Source organism: Tinamus guttatus, unplaced genomic scaffold (assembly GCF_059628265.1).
Source record: "Tinamus guttatus ecotype Peru unplaced genomic scaffold, ASM5962826v1 Tinamus_guttatus_pri_ptg000133l, whole genome shotgun sequence".
NCBI lineage: Eukaryota > Metazoa > Chordata > Aves > Tinamiformes > Tinamidae > Tinamus > Tinamus guttatus.
Genome location: NW_028288667.1, coordinates 3,730,152 through 3,744,060, shown reverse-complemented (window position 1 = coordinate 3,744,060; position 13,909 = coordinate 3,730,152). Strand labels below are relative to the sequence as shown.

Here is a 13,909-nt window from a genome sequence, read left to right as displayed (position 1 = left end):
GATAACACGTAGGACCCTACGTGATACCACCGATTTTCCTAGGGGAACACTGTGCACTAAGCAAGTCCGTAGAGTTTGTTGCTCCAGGTCTGCACAGCTGCTGTGTGGCTACAGGTGAGAGCAAGAGATGGTAGATAGAGAGATGTGTGTGTCTAATCACTCCAGAACCAAACTGTGATTGCAAATTGAGCTTTGATGTGAGTACCTGAATCTTGAGATACAAAGCCCCATTAAATAATCTCAATCACATACCCAGAAATAAAGACCAACAGCTAGAGTAATGTGTTAACTCGTGTAATTTTAAAATTAATAGGTGTTGGTCTTGCTGGTTAAAATATGTAGACATAGATAGGAAGACAGACAGACAGACGTGGGTCTCTTTTCCAAATAAAACACTCGCTTTGCATGCATAATTTTTACTGTTCACATCATCTGTAGTATGCGCATTTTGGTTTATGTGGACCTGAATGTTAAGTATGTGTTTTTTAAAATGTTCTTAAAGTACAGCTGTAATACTGAATTACAATGAAGGACAAGGTAAGAATTCAAAATGATTTTGACAAATAGAAGTTCCTGTCGGGAATGGAGTTATCCCTCAGGAATGATATAGGTAAAGTTTATTCTGCCTTACGGCCTCGTGATGGACTACATGACCTTTCAAATTCTCTTCCAGCCCTGTTTTTTATGATTCTGTCATCAACTCATTTCAGCATTTGACAGCTGCTGTATTTGTATTATAGATAATTCTAGTGATTTTAAAAAATTGGTTTTTTTGTGAATTTACATAGTTTGCACATTGAACATTAACTACATTTAAAATGTATTTTCCTTTATATCAAATTGTTAATGGTTTTGGATCTCATTTGGCAATTTAGGAACTCTTTTCTTTCAGCCTAAAATATCCAAGTGTTGATTTTTTAGGAGAGGTTACAATGCTGCAAATTACTGTGATTTAATATCAATATATCACAAGGCTGATATACTGTTGATCCATTAGTGGTCATAAACTGCCGATAATTCACTTAATTTGGAATGTGAAATCCTGATTCCCAATATAGTTTTAGTAAAATTCAGTCTGGAGAAGGATTATTCTTCACATGTTAAAGTCATGGCAAGGTGGTTTTCTCTTTGCAAATGTAATTTAGTCTTATGAATAGATAGTCCTGTAAAAATATTGTCTGGTTAATTAAAATTCATTTGTGCATTTTAAAACCAGTGCCTGCTAATCAAATATCCAGTAAACATGATCTCAAACTTCTTTGCAAGACTGGATACAAATGCAGTACAGACCAAAACATTTACTTTAGAAATACTTCTTTTCTTTTAAACTGACTGTGTGGCCGACTTTACTGAACTCTGTATGTAATGAATTGCTTTCTAAACTGTATAACTGCTTTGTGGTTTTTCAACTTCCTGATATTTGTAACTATCTTGTTATTTTTATAGATAGTAGACTTACTCCTTGAGAGTCTAATATAGCATCTGTACATGTGAATCATATCCATTTAAAAAAACACAATAGGTATTAGCTGAACGATCTGTTTTTGGAACAGTAAAGTGTATTGAGAACTTCTGTATTTTCCACTTGGAAAGAAATTCAATGTACTTGTAAAGTTGTTAGAAGATTTGTGAAATTTAGACGATAGTAAAATTTCAAGTTAATCGGTTATACAATTTTCAGTATTATATAGGTTAATAGAATTAGCCCCTGAAATGAAGAGAGAAAACTTGCTTTGAACACTGCATCCAGGAGCTTTCCATTATGCTCACACACTTTGAAACTTAACAACATCTTATTTTCTTTCAACAGAAAGCTTTTCTTTACAGACTATGGGAATGTTGCCAAGGTGGAGAGATGTGACATGGATGGAATGAACAGGACATGGATAGTAGATTCTAACATTGAGCAGCCAACTGCTCTTGCACTAGACCTCGTCAATAAATACGTGTACTGGGTTGACATATATCTGGATAATCTGCAAGTTGTTGACTATCAAGGAAGAAAGAGGCATACTGTAATGAGAGGCAGACAAGTAGGTATCGATTTGCTAATGCAATAAAAAGTCATGATACCAATAAATGACCTGCATGGTGCTAGCAGTTACAGTAATGTTCAGAATCTTTTCTTCTGAGTTCAAGAAAGAAAGACGTTAAAAGATTCAGCTGCACATTTTGTTTTATTTGCGATTTAGCCCAATTTGCAAACTACAGGCAAGCTTCCATGCAGTGGCTCTTTAGCAATACATCATGTACGTCACAGTTTCCACTGTAAGAGACTTCTGGAGGGGAAATATGGTGTGATAAGAGGAGCTGAATTATTAGTGACAAGAAGACACTACTATCAATTCAGGAAAAAGAGACTATCAGGGAGAAGAGAAATAACAAAAGGTGTTCAGATCGGTTCAGACCAATCCAGATGCACTCAAACCATATTTATATTGTTGGCAATTGCCTTCCTCCCAGTTGATCCAGGTGTTTAGAGTCATAAATATAAACCCTGAGACTGACCTGTGAGTCTGTGCAGGAGCAGGGATGCATCAATCCATTGCTTTAGCTTGGAGAGTTGGGTAGCAGGTAGCGAGGAAAGGAAACGTTCCACAACTCGTAAAAGTCTGTGGAAAAGTGGGGGAAAATAGCAAAGAATTGCACTGGGTTGTTGCTCTGTCTCACAGTTTACATGCAAGTCTGGTTCTGCCTGATGTTAAATAGGATATGGAAGAATGAAGAAACAAATAGAATAAACACCTCACCTGCTCTGCTGTCATTCCTTACTCCCAAATAATCCTTGTTTACCAGACACAGCTGCTTAATGTAACCATCATTTAAAATATGTAAAAATAATGACAAAAACCAATCCAGATTAGCTTGTTAAACAGCAAACACCAATCCTTCTTATTTTTACTGAAATGCTTCCCTTATTACTCTAAAAAGATCCAGCCACAGTCTTCAGCCAGTTGTGCTGCAATGGCCGGTCTTGTAAACTTGTTTTTTTCAGGTGCCATTTTGGGAACAGATGCTTAGAAAAGAAAATAAAGTTTTAACAGGCTTGATCTGAATTGTACACGCTTGTGTTCTAGGAGAGGTGTTAGATCTTTCTCTTATCTGAAATTTGGATATAAAAGAGGACTCCTAATTAAATCTTAGATTTAATCTGAAAGAGGATTTCTTGATCTGAAAGAGTTCCTTTGTTCTTTAAACTAGCTAAGAAGGGCGAAAAATGTTTCTTCCTGTATGGATGAACTGAACGGGTGACAAGTATAAGGTTAGGCTTTTATGTTGGTCACTTCCAAGGCGGGTGGAGAAGCACATGGATTGTCTGTCCCCCAAACAACAAATTTGTGATTTCACTCATTTCTGTGCTTACATTTACTGGCATTGAATTTGACTTAGCTACTCCACGCTGCTTGTAGTTAGTCCAAGAAACAGTAAACTAGAAAACTCCCTCCAAGAAGTTTTAGGGGTGAAAGTTTGTTTTATAAACCCAAGCATATCAAAACACAGACTTTTTCAAATGATAAGGGCTTTTATGGTTGATAGTTTGGAGAGGCTTTCAAAGCACTAACTATGTTGCAAACATTTCTATTCATATATAAGATAATTGAGAAGCTGCATAAGGAGTAAAAAGTACCACAGAAATGCATAAATTAAAGCACTATAAAGTGCTTTGTGAAAAAAAATAGATAAGCTGTCAGGGGAGTTAAATAATGAAGTTTTAAAATGGGTGCAAATGGAAACAGGGAAGAAAGAGAATGAAGAGAATTCAAAAATTTGGTACAAATGCATCATTATTTTCGAGTCTGTTTTCTATGTCTAGCATTACTAAAATTGGACTGAATTTCCCTTGTGTCTTAATTCCTTTGATTTCAGTTACTTTTTGCTTGGTAAGGGCAGAGTACAGAAGCAAGGACAAGGATTTGGCCAGCCTGGAGTAACCCTGGAAGGGGCTGGGATTCCAATGCCCAACATGATTCTACCTCCCCAGGTCTCCACCCTGGTGTGGTCTCACTGGGGGCCTCCCTGCCTTTTTTTTGGTCTGAATCTGGGAGTAAATGGTCTGAGTAAATACTTTGTCACAAATAATTTATTGACTAATAAGACACTCAGCTTATGGAGCACCTACCAACAAATTCTCTTAACTAATACTAATGTATTCACTTAGATCAGTATGCCAGAATTTATAATTTTAAAAACAGGGAAATTTTAAAAGCAGGGAAATTCGGAGGATAAATGACTTTAGAAAGCTTAAAATTTAAAATTTTCTTTTACTTGTACAAATTTTACTTGTTTAGCATGTACATTTCACATTATTATTTGATGTTTCAAAAAAACAGAAATAGCTAAAATAGCTAAAATAATGATTCTTTCTCTCTTTTCCAGGTTAGGCATCTCTGTGGGATAGCTGTATTTGAAAACTACTTATATGCAGTTAATTCAGATAACTTCAGCATTTTACGAATCAACAGATACAACAGCTCTGACGTTCAGTCTCTTACTAACCTCGAAAATGCTAAAGAGATCCGCGTGTACCAGAAAAGAACTCAAACAGCAGGTAGGACCCAAATTCCTTTTTATAAGGAGGAGAAAATCAGTGAAGAGGTAGATACATGGTCAAAAATATTCTTGCCCACTCGGTTTGGTCTCAGCCTCTCAGTCTCCGGGGGATTTGTCAGACAGACACAAACCTCGAGGGCCTCGAGCTTCCCTCCTCTGCCTCTGGGGATGCCAAAAAGCGGGAAGATTTGGGCAGCTCGCCTGCCCACCGCCAGCCCAGCCACTGGTGAGACAGGAAATTGCTTTTCAGTTTCCCTCAGCTTGAATAATTAACTCTTATGACAGAATCCAAGTCCTTGATCCATAGTCCGGTATGACTCTAATCCTAATTGCATCCTTGCTGCATCCAGGAGGGCAGGATGATTTGTAGGAACATTGTGCAAAGATTACCGGATCTCAAATGCTTGCAATTACACTTTATCAAGGAGAGGGTTTTTTTTGATACAGCTGATAGCAATCAATACTAGAACCCGTGCCATGGCTGCTTGTGCAGCCAACACATCCCAGACTGCTGCAGAACCAACCTTCACCGCGTAGCCGGGGGCATTGCCTTGTCCATGTGCATCCAGGAGAGGGTTGTACGGACTCGCCTCGCTCCAGACCGACCTCCTGTGCCCCTCAGGGAGGCTGCAGCACAGGAGGGACACGGTGACAGCGTAACCTTCATTGCATCTTTCGTGATTACTCTGCCGCCCCTTGCCCTTGTTTCGTTCTGCTGACTACTTCGTTTGCAAGGAGTGTGTCTGTTGCTTTTAAGATTTGCTGTAAAGGCTGTCTCTGCTCAGGGAAGCTTCTGCACGCCTTGAACAGTATCGACCTTAAGCCACTGGATTACTTGTTTAAAGATAACTAAAAAGCTTGAGGGAAGGAAGACTGGAGAGAAAACAAGTGTTTTGAGCCAAGGCACTGTTGCCAGGTTAGCAAAGGCAGGATAGATGTTGCTCTCTGACCAGACTTAGTTTAAGAAGGTATTTTTATTATTATTTTTATTTTTTAAATGAATTTGGTGTATTAGTCTGGTAATTCAGAACTGTTCATTGGAAACTGTGATGTCAAGGGGCAAGAATGCTTTGGGTTCTGCAGTTGCATTTATGTCCCTAATGTTCAAACACAGGAAAGAGGCTGTAAGTCTCTTGCTGTTTGGTAGTTTCTGCATAGGTATCTACCCCCAAATGGTGTTCTCTAATGTTTAGTGAATTGGGTTGGCTTCAGTTGGGTCAACTTCTCTTATAGCTCTATTCTTGGGAAAAAAAATTCTGTGATACAAATTATTTTTTTATTTTTTTCTCCCCTGTAACCCTCCCCATGCTGATGTATGTAATGGCTTTGGGTTTAACCCGTGCTGTTTTCCCCGCTGCAGCCAGGAGCCACGCGTGCGAGGCGGACGCGTCCGGGGCGCCGGGCGGCTGCTCGCACCTCTGCCTGCTCGGCAGCAGCTACAAAACCCGCACGTGTCGCTGCAGGACCGGCTTCATCCTGGGAGGCGACAGCAGGGCCTGCAAAAGTATGTTGTGAAATCGGATTGCTAACTGCTAACACTTCAGGTGGTGTTTAAAAGGAGTGAGAAGAGCTTTTCCTTGTGATAGTTTGTGAAAGGAAAACTCATTTTGAGTAATATACTAATACCTAGCACTACAGGAAAAGCAAAATCTGTCCTGCAACCAAAGGCACAGTCCTGAAGGGTTTGTTAAAGTCCTGTTTTTGTCTGTTTTCCTGACCATGGGAGAATTCATAATGTGAAGGAAAGGAAAGAAAAATCATCTTACTAAGCCTATTTGTAATTAGCTTACTTAGTTAAATTGCAAAAAAAATGCTGAGAAATAAGAAATATTTGGAAGAAATTTGGAAGAAATTTAATGTAGTCTTCTGCCATGTTTGTTTCTGGGAAACTTCAGGTGAAAAAAATCTGTGTTTTGAACTTGCTGAAGTTTACAGTCTTGTTAGATCTAATGATTGCTTTGTTCACAGTCGACATTACCGTGATAAATCCTAATGAATTGTAAAATTAAATGCCTGCAATGCTATATATGTCCATTTCACAGTAGATGCAAAGTTATTCTACGGTCTAGCATTTCTGTTCCGTATGAAATTTGATAGAAAAAAATAATTGGATATAAGCAGCTCACTGAAGTAGTTTGTATTTTAATTAAGGTAATGTAATTAGCTAGATTTCTTGAGTTTAGTTACCTTCAGAGTATTTGATTTAATTTTTGGTATTGAGTAACACTCCTGCTCCCCTACTAATTGTGCCAGTTAATTAAACAGCGACATTATGCACTGTAAAAGAAGATTAGGCAGCATCAGTTGTTTATGTTTGTAATCTTTCTTTTGCAGGACCAAAGAATGAACTGTTTCTTTTTTATGGAAAGGGCCGCCCAGGAATAATACGGGGAATGGACCTGAATACCAGAGTATCTGATGAATACATGATCCCTATAGAAAACTTAGTCAATCCTCGTGCTCTGGACTTCCATGCCGAGAAGAATTACATTTACTTTGCTGATACGACCAGCTTCCTAATTGGACGACAAAAAATTGATGGCACAGAGCGGGAAACCATCCTCAAAGATGGTAGGCAATGTTAACTGACAGTGACTACCACAGAATCTCACTAAGGAGAAGCTGAACTTATCTCTATAGATAATTTTACTTAAATATTCCATTGAAAACACACCCAAACTAGACCTTGTGCGGAGTTGGAAATATTTTTCTTACAACCTCCTATTCATGTTTCCTGAGTCCAGAAATAGTAAGTTAGGTTAAGTTGTTCTGTTGTAAAGTTTTTTTCTGTAGTCCCTACCCTACCTGTCCATAGCAGTGGAACAAATAACAGCAGTTCACTAGTTTCTGCCTCTCCCTCCAGACTTCACAGACTTTCTGGGGTAGATTCACATCTTTTGATACTAAATGCAGTTTTGAGTGATTAAATCTCCATCCTGCCAACCCATCCTTTTTTTTTTTTTTTTTTCCATGAGTCCTTCCTATGAAAGACTGCTTCAGCAGGAGGAAGCCACTGCCTCAGCTGGCATCCTTTTACAGTCATAATTTTCTTGTGCTCAAGAGAAAGCAGTATGAATATCTGTCCGGGCCTTCAGAGAGCTCAATTATTATTTGCTAGTTCAAGCTTGAGGTAATAAAAGTAACTGAAATAAATAATAGCATTGCTTAAAACAGGGATTTTTATTCGCTGTCATTGTTAACAGTCATTTCCCATGCTTCAGTCCAACCATCGCAGAGACAGTATCTGCAGTATTTGCAGTGCTATGGGGATGTTTTGATGTTTGGTTCCTCTGTGATCTATCATTGTTGGACATAATATTTACAAAAAAAAAAAAAAAAAAGTATATATCACTGTGCATCTCCCTCAGTCTTTCCCCAGGAGCTTACGTGCTGTACATTCAACTTGATATAGTCTCATAACTTTAAAGTGCATTTAAAAAACACTTGTTAATGTATTTTTCATGATTTAAAAAATTAATAAGGCCTCCAGCCATACCACCTCAGCTTTTATTGTCGGCTCTCAAGAACTCAGCAGGGACAGATTAAATCAGTCCTTTGTGGAGGGCTACTAGAGAAAACCAGGTGTGTCAGGAGGTGGTTTATATTTGCTCTGAACAGCACGCTGCTAAGGAGCTCAATCCGCGATAGGTGTCACTTAGATTAGAAGTTGTCACTTTCTGGGACTAACACATTTTGTAAGAGCAGATCTGCTAGCTCAAACACCACCACAGCTCCGATAATTACAGTCTGCCCACAGGAGAGCCTGGGCCTGGAAGCTGGTGACTGGGGACTGAGTGCGCTGAGCACCTCACACTGCTGGACTTTGATTTCTCCTGTAGTTTCAGCTGTGATTTCTTATTCTTCACTTCTGGTAATAAACTGCTGTGTAGTATTGGGAACTATTTGAAAGCCCCTGGTAAGACTTATCTCAAAATTGGCAGCAAAACTGCGATAGTGGTTTAATTTCACCAGAGACAGAAATTGATATGGATGCAATAATAGATATGTATAAAGATATGGATATTGATGTAGGTACATGGATGGCACATATTATTGTTGATTGTAAAATTCTGGTAGGATTTCCAGATTTGTAAGTGTTATTTTTTTTCTTACCAAATGGCATTTTAAAGAGTATTAAACAGAATTTGATCTTGTGAAGCAGCTTTGACCTGGCAAATTCTATGGTAGTAGCAAAAACTTCCTTACTTTGAGAGTAAAAATGAATCATCTCCTCTGTATGTTTCTCTCTGTTAAGAGATGCTGTTTACCTACTGCCATTGTGTCCAAAGAGATGATAGTTGTGGGAGGAAAAGCAGTTTTAAAAAAAATTAATTAGTTGTTATCATATGACCTTCATTAGCCCAAAGCAACCTGAGCTGCTTTAGATTTTCTGTTTTAAAAAGTGAAAATATAAGTACTGAAATAAATGGCTTAGTAGGGTGAATTATAGATATGATGGATTCTTGTCATTTTTGAAGTTTGGATTACTCTGTGGATCTGTATCATAATTTTAGTATATTTCAACCTTATATATTAAATCCATTCTGCTATGTTTTTTTCTTTAAAGGAAATAGTTATAAAAGAACAGGAAAAAAAAATGAAACATTTTGCAATGGCAGACATTATAGTTCTATTAACTTGATAGGAAATACGATGGTTTTGTAAACCACTGTAAAACATAGTTCAGCAAAAAGGCCATGAAGTAATTTATCATGCTACAATGCTCAATGCTACTGAGATTGTAACAGCACCTTTAACAGAGGCTGTTATTGCATCCAAGTGTATAAAAAGAAGTTCAATATTTCACTTATTGGGTAAAACTGTCATATTTTATCTTTGTGTATTGCTGGTGACATACCATACGTTATCCAAGGGTTGTAGTAAGCCAAAAGTTTTTTTTGTGCTGCATTAAGTTATGTATATTGTGACTCAGTAGGAGAGCTTTTCATTCCAATCCATCATGAAAATTTTTTCTTTTTTTTCTTTTTTTTTTTTTTGTGGGGAGCAAGATATATTATTAGCTGATATACTAATGTATATATATATATTAAAAAAAAAGATATAGGTGTGCAGAAGTTACAAATCTTAGTAAGACTTACTGGTTGTATTGTGGGGAGATCTGACTGAGATTTTAAACTACTGCAGTATAGCGACGTGGCGCAGTGCTATTGCAGTAAACTATTAAAATGAACATTTTGACATGTCCCAAACTAGAACTGCAGAAGTTATTGTGAAACTCTTGGCAAGAAAACTGAGTTAAATTACATGATATTTGTACCACACAATTTAAATAGTAAGCAGGTATATTCAATTTAGCCAATTTTAAATGCGTATCTGGCATAAGCAGAATTTGAGCAGGATCAGTGAGTTTTGTCACATCAGTATTTCAATAAAAATGGCAATGCATTAATGAATTTTTGATCTTTACTGTGATAAAAGTCTCCCTGTATCATGTTTATTCTAACAAAGCATTTCAAGATACTTTGCTCTTGATTAGAAAGTGATGCTAACACTAGTGAGGAAGAAATAATCTGATGAAAGTTGGAGTCTAGGCACAGAATCCTGCATAAATATGAACAGCAAAAGTAATTTACATTCCCTTTTTCAGATCTTGATGATTCTCCTCACTGAAATTGCACCTTAGTAGTATTGTGCATCTTGCAAACAAGTAATACACCCGCATTTTCAAGCAGCACCAGAGTAATGAGGACTTTCTTATTTTTCTAACTCTTCAGCCACTCTGACCTTCCTTGTTATGGAAGTACAGGGGAGCATCGCAATTCAGATGGGTCTTGTGAATCCTGAGGCCCCGGCTTGGTAGGAACACAAAAGCTGGCTCTATTACATTGTTACTTGATCATTTTTTATTTTAATAAAAAAAAGAAAAGACCTGGGAAAAATAGGTAGGACATGCATTATTATGTCATTACAAGATGGAGAAAGACCCTAATCGAAAACAGAAGTAAGGAGGTGATGCAAATACAAATGAAGGATAAATTATCTTTTTTTTTTTTTTTTTTTTTTTTTAATATGAATATCCAGGTACACGTGCCAGTTCTGGAACGGGCTTCTTCAGTTACCAAGAAAGTTGTGTTTTTTACCCAAGGACTTGGCTTAATAGAACAGCAGGAGCCAGTATTATTAGTTAAGATGCTGAGTGGAGAGAGAACTTTCCAATGGTATTAAAAAGCATAAATATTTTTACAAAGGCTGGATAACATTCGGCGCAAAGACTCCAATAAGTGTGCTACGGCATCAAAGAGTATGTCAATAAAATGGGAATTTCCACCATGCAGAGGACACGTTTCCTTTCCCTCCGGAAGGGATTGGGGCCGGGGTGTAGGGCAAGGTAGAGGCCAGGGGATCCATGTGCCGCTGGATTTGAGGTGTTGATTTCCACACAAACCCAGGGCTTGTGAGGGGCGGGTAGGGCAGCTCCCACCGAGCTGGCCAGAACCGCTCGGGACCAGGTGGAACCGGTTCCAGCCAGCCCCGAGGTGGAGGGGAGACCATTGTGCATGGCTCAACTGCAGTCATGGTGGCAGTGCAAAGAAACCCCGGGATGGCAGGGAGATGCCCGGTGGGGAGCACGGCCTGCGGGAGAGGAGCGGGGCAGCGGGCCGGCTGCTCCGGTAGCAGCTTTTGGGCAAGCTCGGAGACTCACGCACTGTGCAGGTGCCCATGTTGTATCAAACGGACGTGGTTGACCCGTTTTGGTGCATGGTGGACCAAGGGCTGTGTCCAGCAGGAGTATTGCAAGTATAGTTGTGCAAGTATACGCAAATACTTTTATATATGTATATTTTGCTTATTTGTTTTTTAACATGAGTTGTATTTGAGGTTTGGGGAGAAACCAAGAAATTTAGGAACAGAGTAATTTAGAGTTATACGGAGAGCAGGTCTTCAAAACTATTTTTGACTTGGGTAACGCTGTTATTTTGGGTTAAAATTAAGTATGATTTTGTTCCATGGTGATGGAAGATCTACAGCTTCCATGAAGATCTACAGCTTCGTATGCAAGTTTTATGATCAGTCTTTATGATTTGCAGGTGTTTTCATCAAAGAAAAATTCTGAAAAACACAGCAAATTTTGACATCATATTCCAGCATATATAATTTGAATTCAAGAAAATAATTTAACTTAGCTATACTTGCCTCACATTCTCCGTTGTTGACACTAAAGAGTAGTGTTGCAACATGAACATAATCTCTTCTTACTGTCTTTTTTTTTTTTTTTTTTCCTTTTGTTCTTTTTTAACAGACCTTGATAATGTGGAAGGCATAGCAGTGGATTGGATTGGAAATAACCTGTACTGGACAAATGATGGCCACAGGAAAACGATCACTGTCGCCAGGTTGGAAAAGGCCACTCAAAGTCGAAAAACGTTGTTGGAGGGAGACATGTCCCATCCAAGAGGAATTGTTGTTGATCCTGTCAATGGGTATGAAGTAGTTTTTTTTTTTTTTTTTTTTTTTTTCTCTCATCGTAGAATCATTATGGTAGGAAAAGACCTTAAGATCATCAAGTCCAACCGTAAACCCATCACAGCTATGCTTGTCCCTAAGCACCTCATCTGCACATATTTTGAACACTGCCAGGGATGGGGACTCCACCATTTCCCTGGGCAACCTGTTCCAATGCTTGACTACTCTTTCCACGTAGAAATTTATCCTAGTATCTAACCAGAATCTTTCCTGACACAACTTGAGGCCATTTCCTCTTGTCATATTGGTGGTTATTTTGGAGAAGACATCAACACACTATGCATGTTTTTATACTATAAATAAATACAGGATTTAATTTTGCTTGGCCTGGATGTTTAGGTCCAAGTAGAAGTCTATCTGTAATTCTATAAACCAATATTCTTCCTGAAATCATAATGAGTATGCCAAGATACTGATCTGTGTCACGTTAATTTGAATGTGATGCGCAGTTTGTTACAGCAAAAGACAAATCAGCCCCGTTCCTATTTCTATGTTAAAATGTTTAATGTTAACTGTAAACTTTACAGTGTTCCCTGTTATTTCTCTCTCCATAATGCTCTATTTCTCAAGATAATTATAAAGATGCACTTGTACACTTTAGTTTGCAAAATCTAAACAAGACAGTTCCTTTTCATTTCTCACATAATTAATTGTGATAGGCTACATAATAAGAATATGATATTAGTCTGGTGCAACTACGGTAGGTCTAAAAATTCACTGGTATCTGTTTCTTCAGGGAATTATTACCAGAAGGCATAGGTAGGTAATTCTAGTATGGCTGGACTGATGATTAGTGTTTTTGCTGTATTCATACTCTCAGCTTTTCACTTTTGAATCTGTCCTTTGAGGAATGGAAGTGAAAGTGGAAAGGCTTAATTATAAGGTTGGACAACAGGAATGTAAAATCAGACCACAAACCATAGCCATACCTACAATTATTCTGTTAATTTTTTCAGCTCAGCAAACATGCAGCATAAAAAGTTTATAAAGATATATTTTCTGAAAAAGATTGTTATATAAAACACTTTTCTCATAAAGTATTTCCTTCATGGTTATACTACTCATGGAAGCTTTACCTCTAGGAGAGCATTTATTATGCCATTTTAATTATGTTTAGAAAATATTAGTCTTGAGATATAACCAGTGTAGAAACACTAAATGCCTTCTGAGATACAATTAAAACATATTAATGTTAATGTTCATTAGTTTAAGCATATTTTAACAAACAACCTGGTACCTAGAACAAGGATAGACAAAAAATTAATGGAAAAAAAGCTCCTTAATTGCTCTATAAAAATCATGTAAATATTTGTAAAACATATTCTTAATTCCAATAAAATAAGTAGCATACTGACCTGGGTCTTTGCTTGCATTTATAGAAGCAATAAGTTTTCTAACTTTGTGATTAAACCCAGATTTTTTTTGAGTCAACCATACAATGAAGTGCATAAATTTCATGGATGGAAAACTGCTTGACGTTCTTAATGTATATCTACAAAGATGAAGAAAAAATGATATGACTTGAAAGAGATTTAAAAAGAAACAAATGCTGCATGTGCATATCTGTAGACCTGTGTAGTAATAATGCAATCTTTTCTTTGTATGCTATAATGTGTTGTATAAAAATCAAATTGATCAAATAATGGTTATATATAAAAGTGTACTGAATAAAATTCTTGACCAGCAGGTTTGGCATCATTTATATGACCATGTTCTAATCTGGATGGATGTGATAGCAAACATATTTTTCACTGAAGCATTTCATATTCTTTGGAGAAATTTGCGGACTCTTAGAATTAAAATTCCCATACTTCACTTGTACAGACAGGTTAAATGGATAAAGATAAGACAATTTATATCAGAAAGTTTGTAG

At 37.5% G+C, this 13,909-nt stretch overlaps 1 protein-coding gene across 1 annotated transcript in view; it reads left to right on the top strand.

Annotated features, from left to right (window-relative positions):
* LRP1B (LDL receptor related protein 1B) overlaps positions 1–13,909 on the top strand; it is a 336,264-nt gene that overhangs the window by 120,135 nt on the left and 202,220 nt on the right. Inside the window, exons 7-11 of the mRNA XM_088521814.1 lie at positions 1,811–2,033; positions 4,378–4,549; positions 5,912–6,055; positions 6,886–7,122; positions 11,813–11,993. Of these exons, the coding sequence (XP_088377940.1) occupies positions 1,811–2,033; positions 4,378–4,549; positions 5,912–6,055; positions 6,886–7,122; positions 11,813–11,993 (957 nt within the window). The remainder of the gene's footprint in view (positions 1–1,810; positions 2,034–4,377; positions 4,550–5,911; positions 6,056–6,885; positions 7,123–11,812; positions 11,994–13,909) is intronic.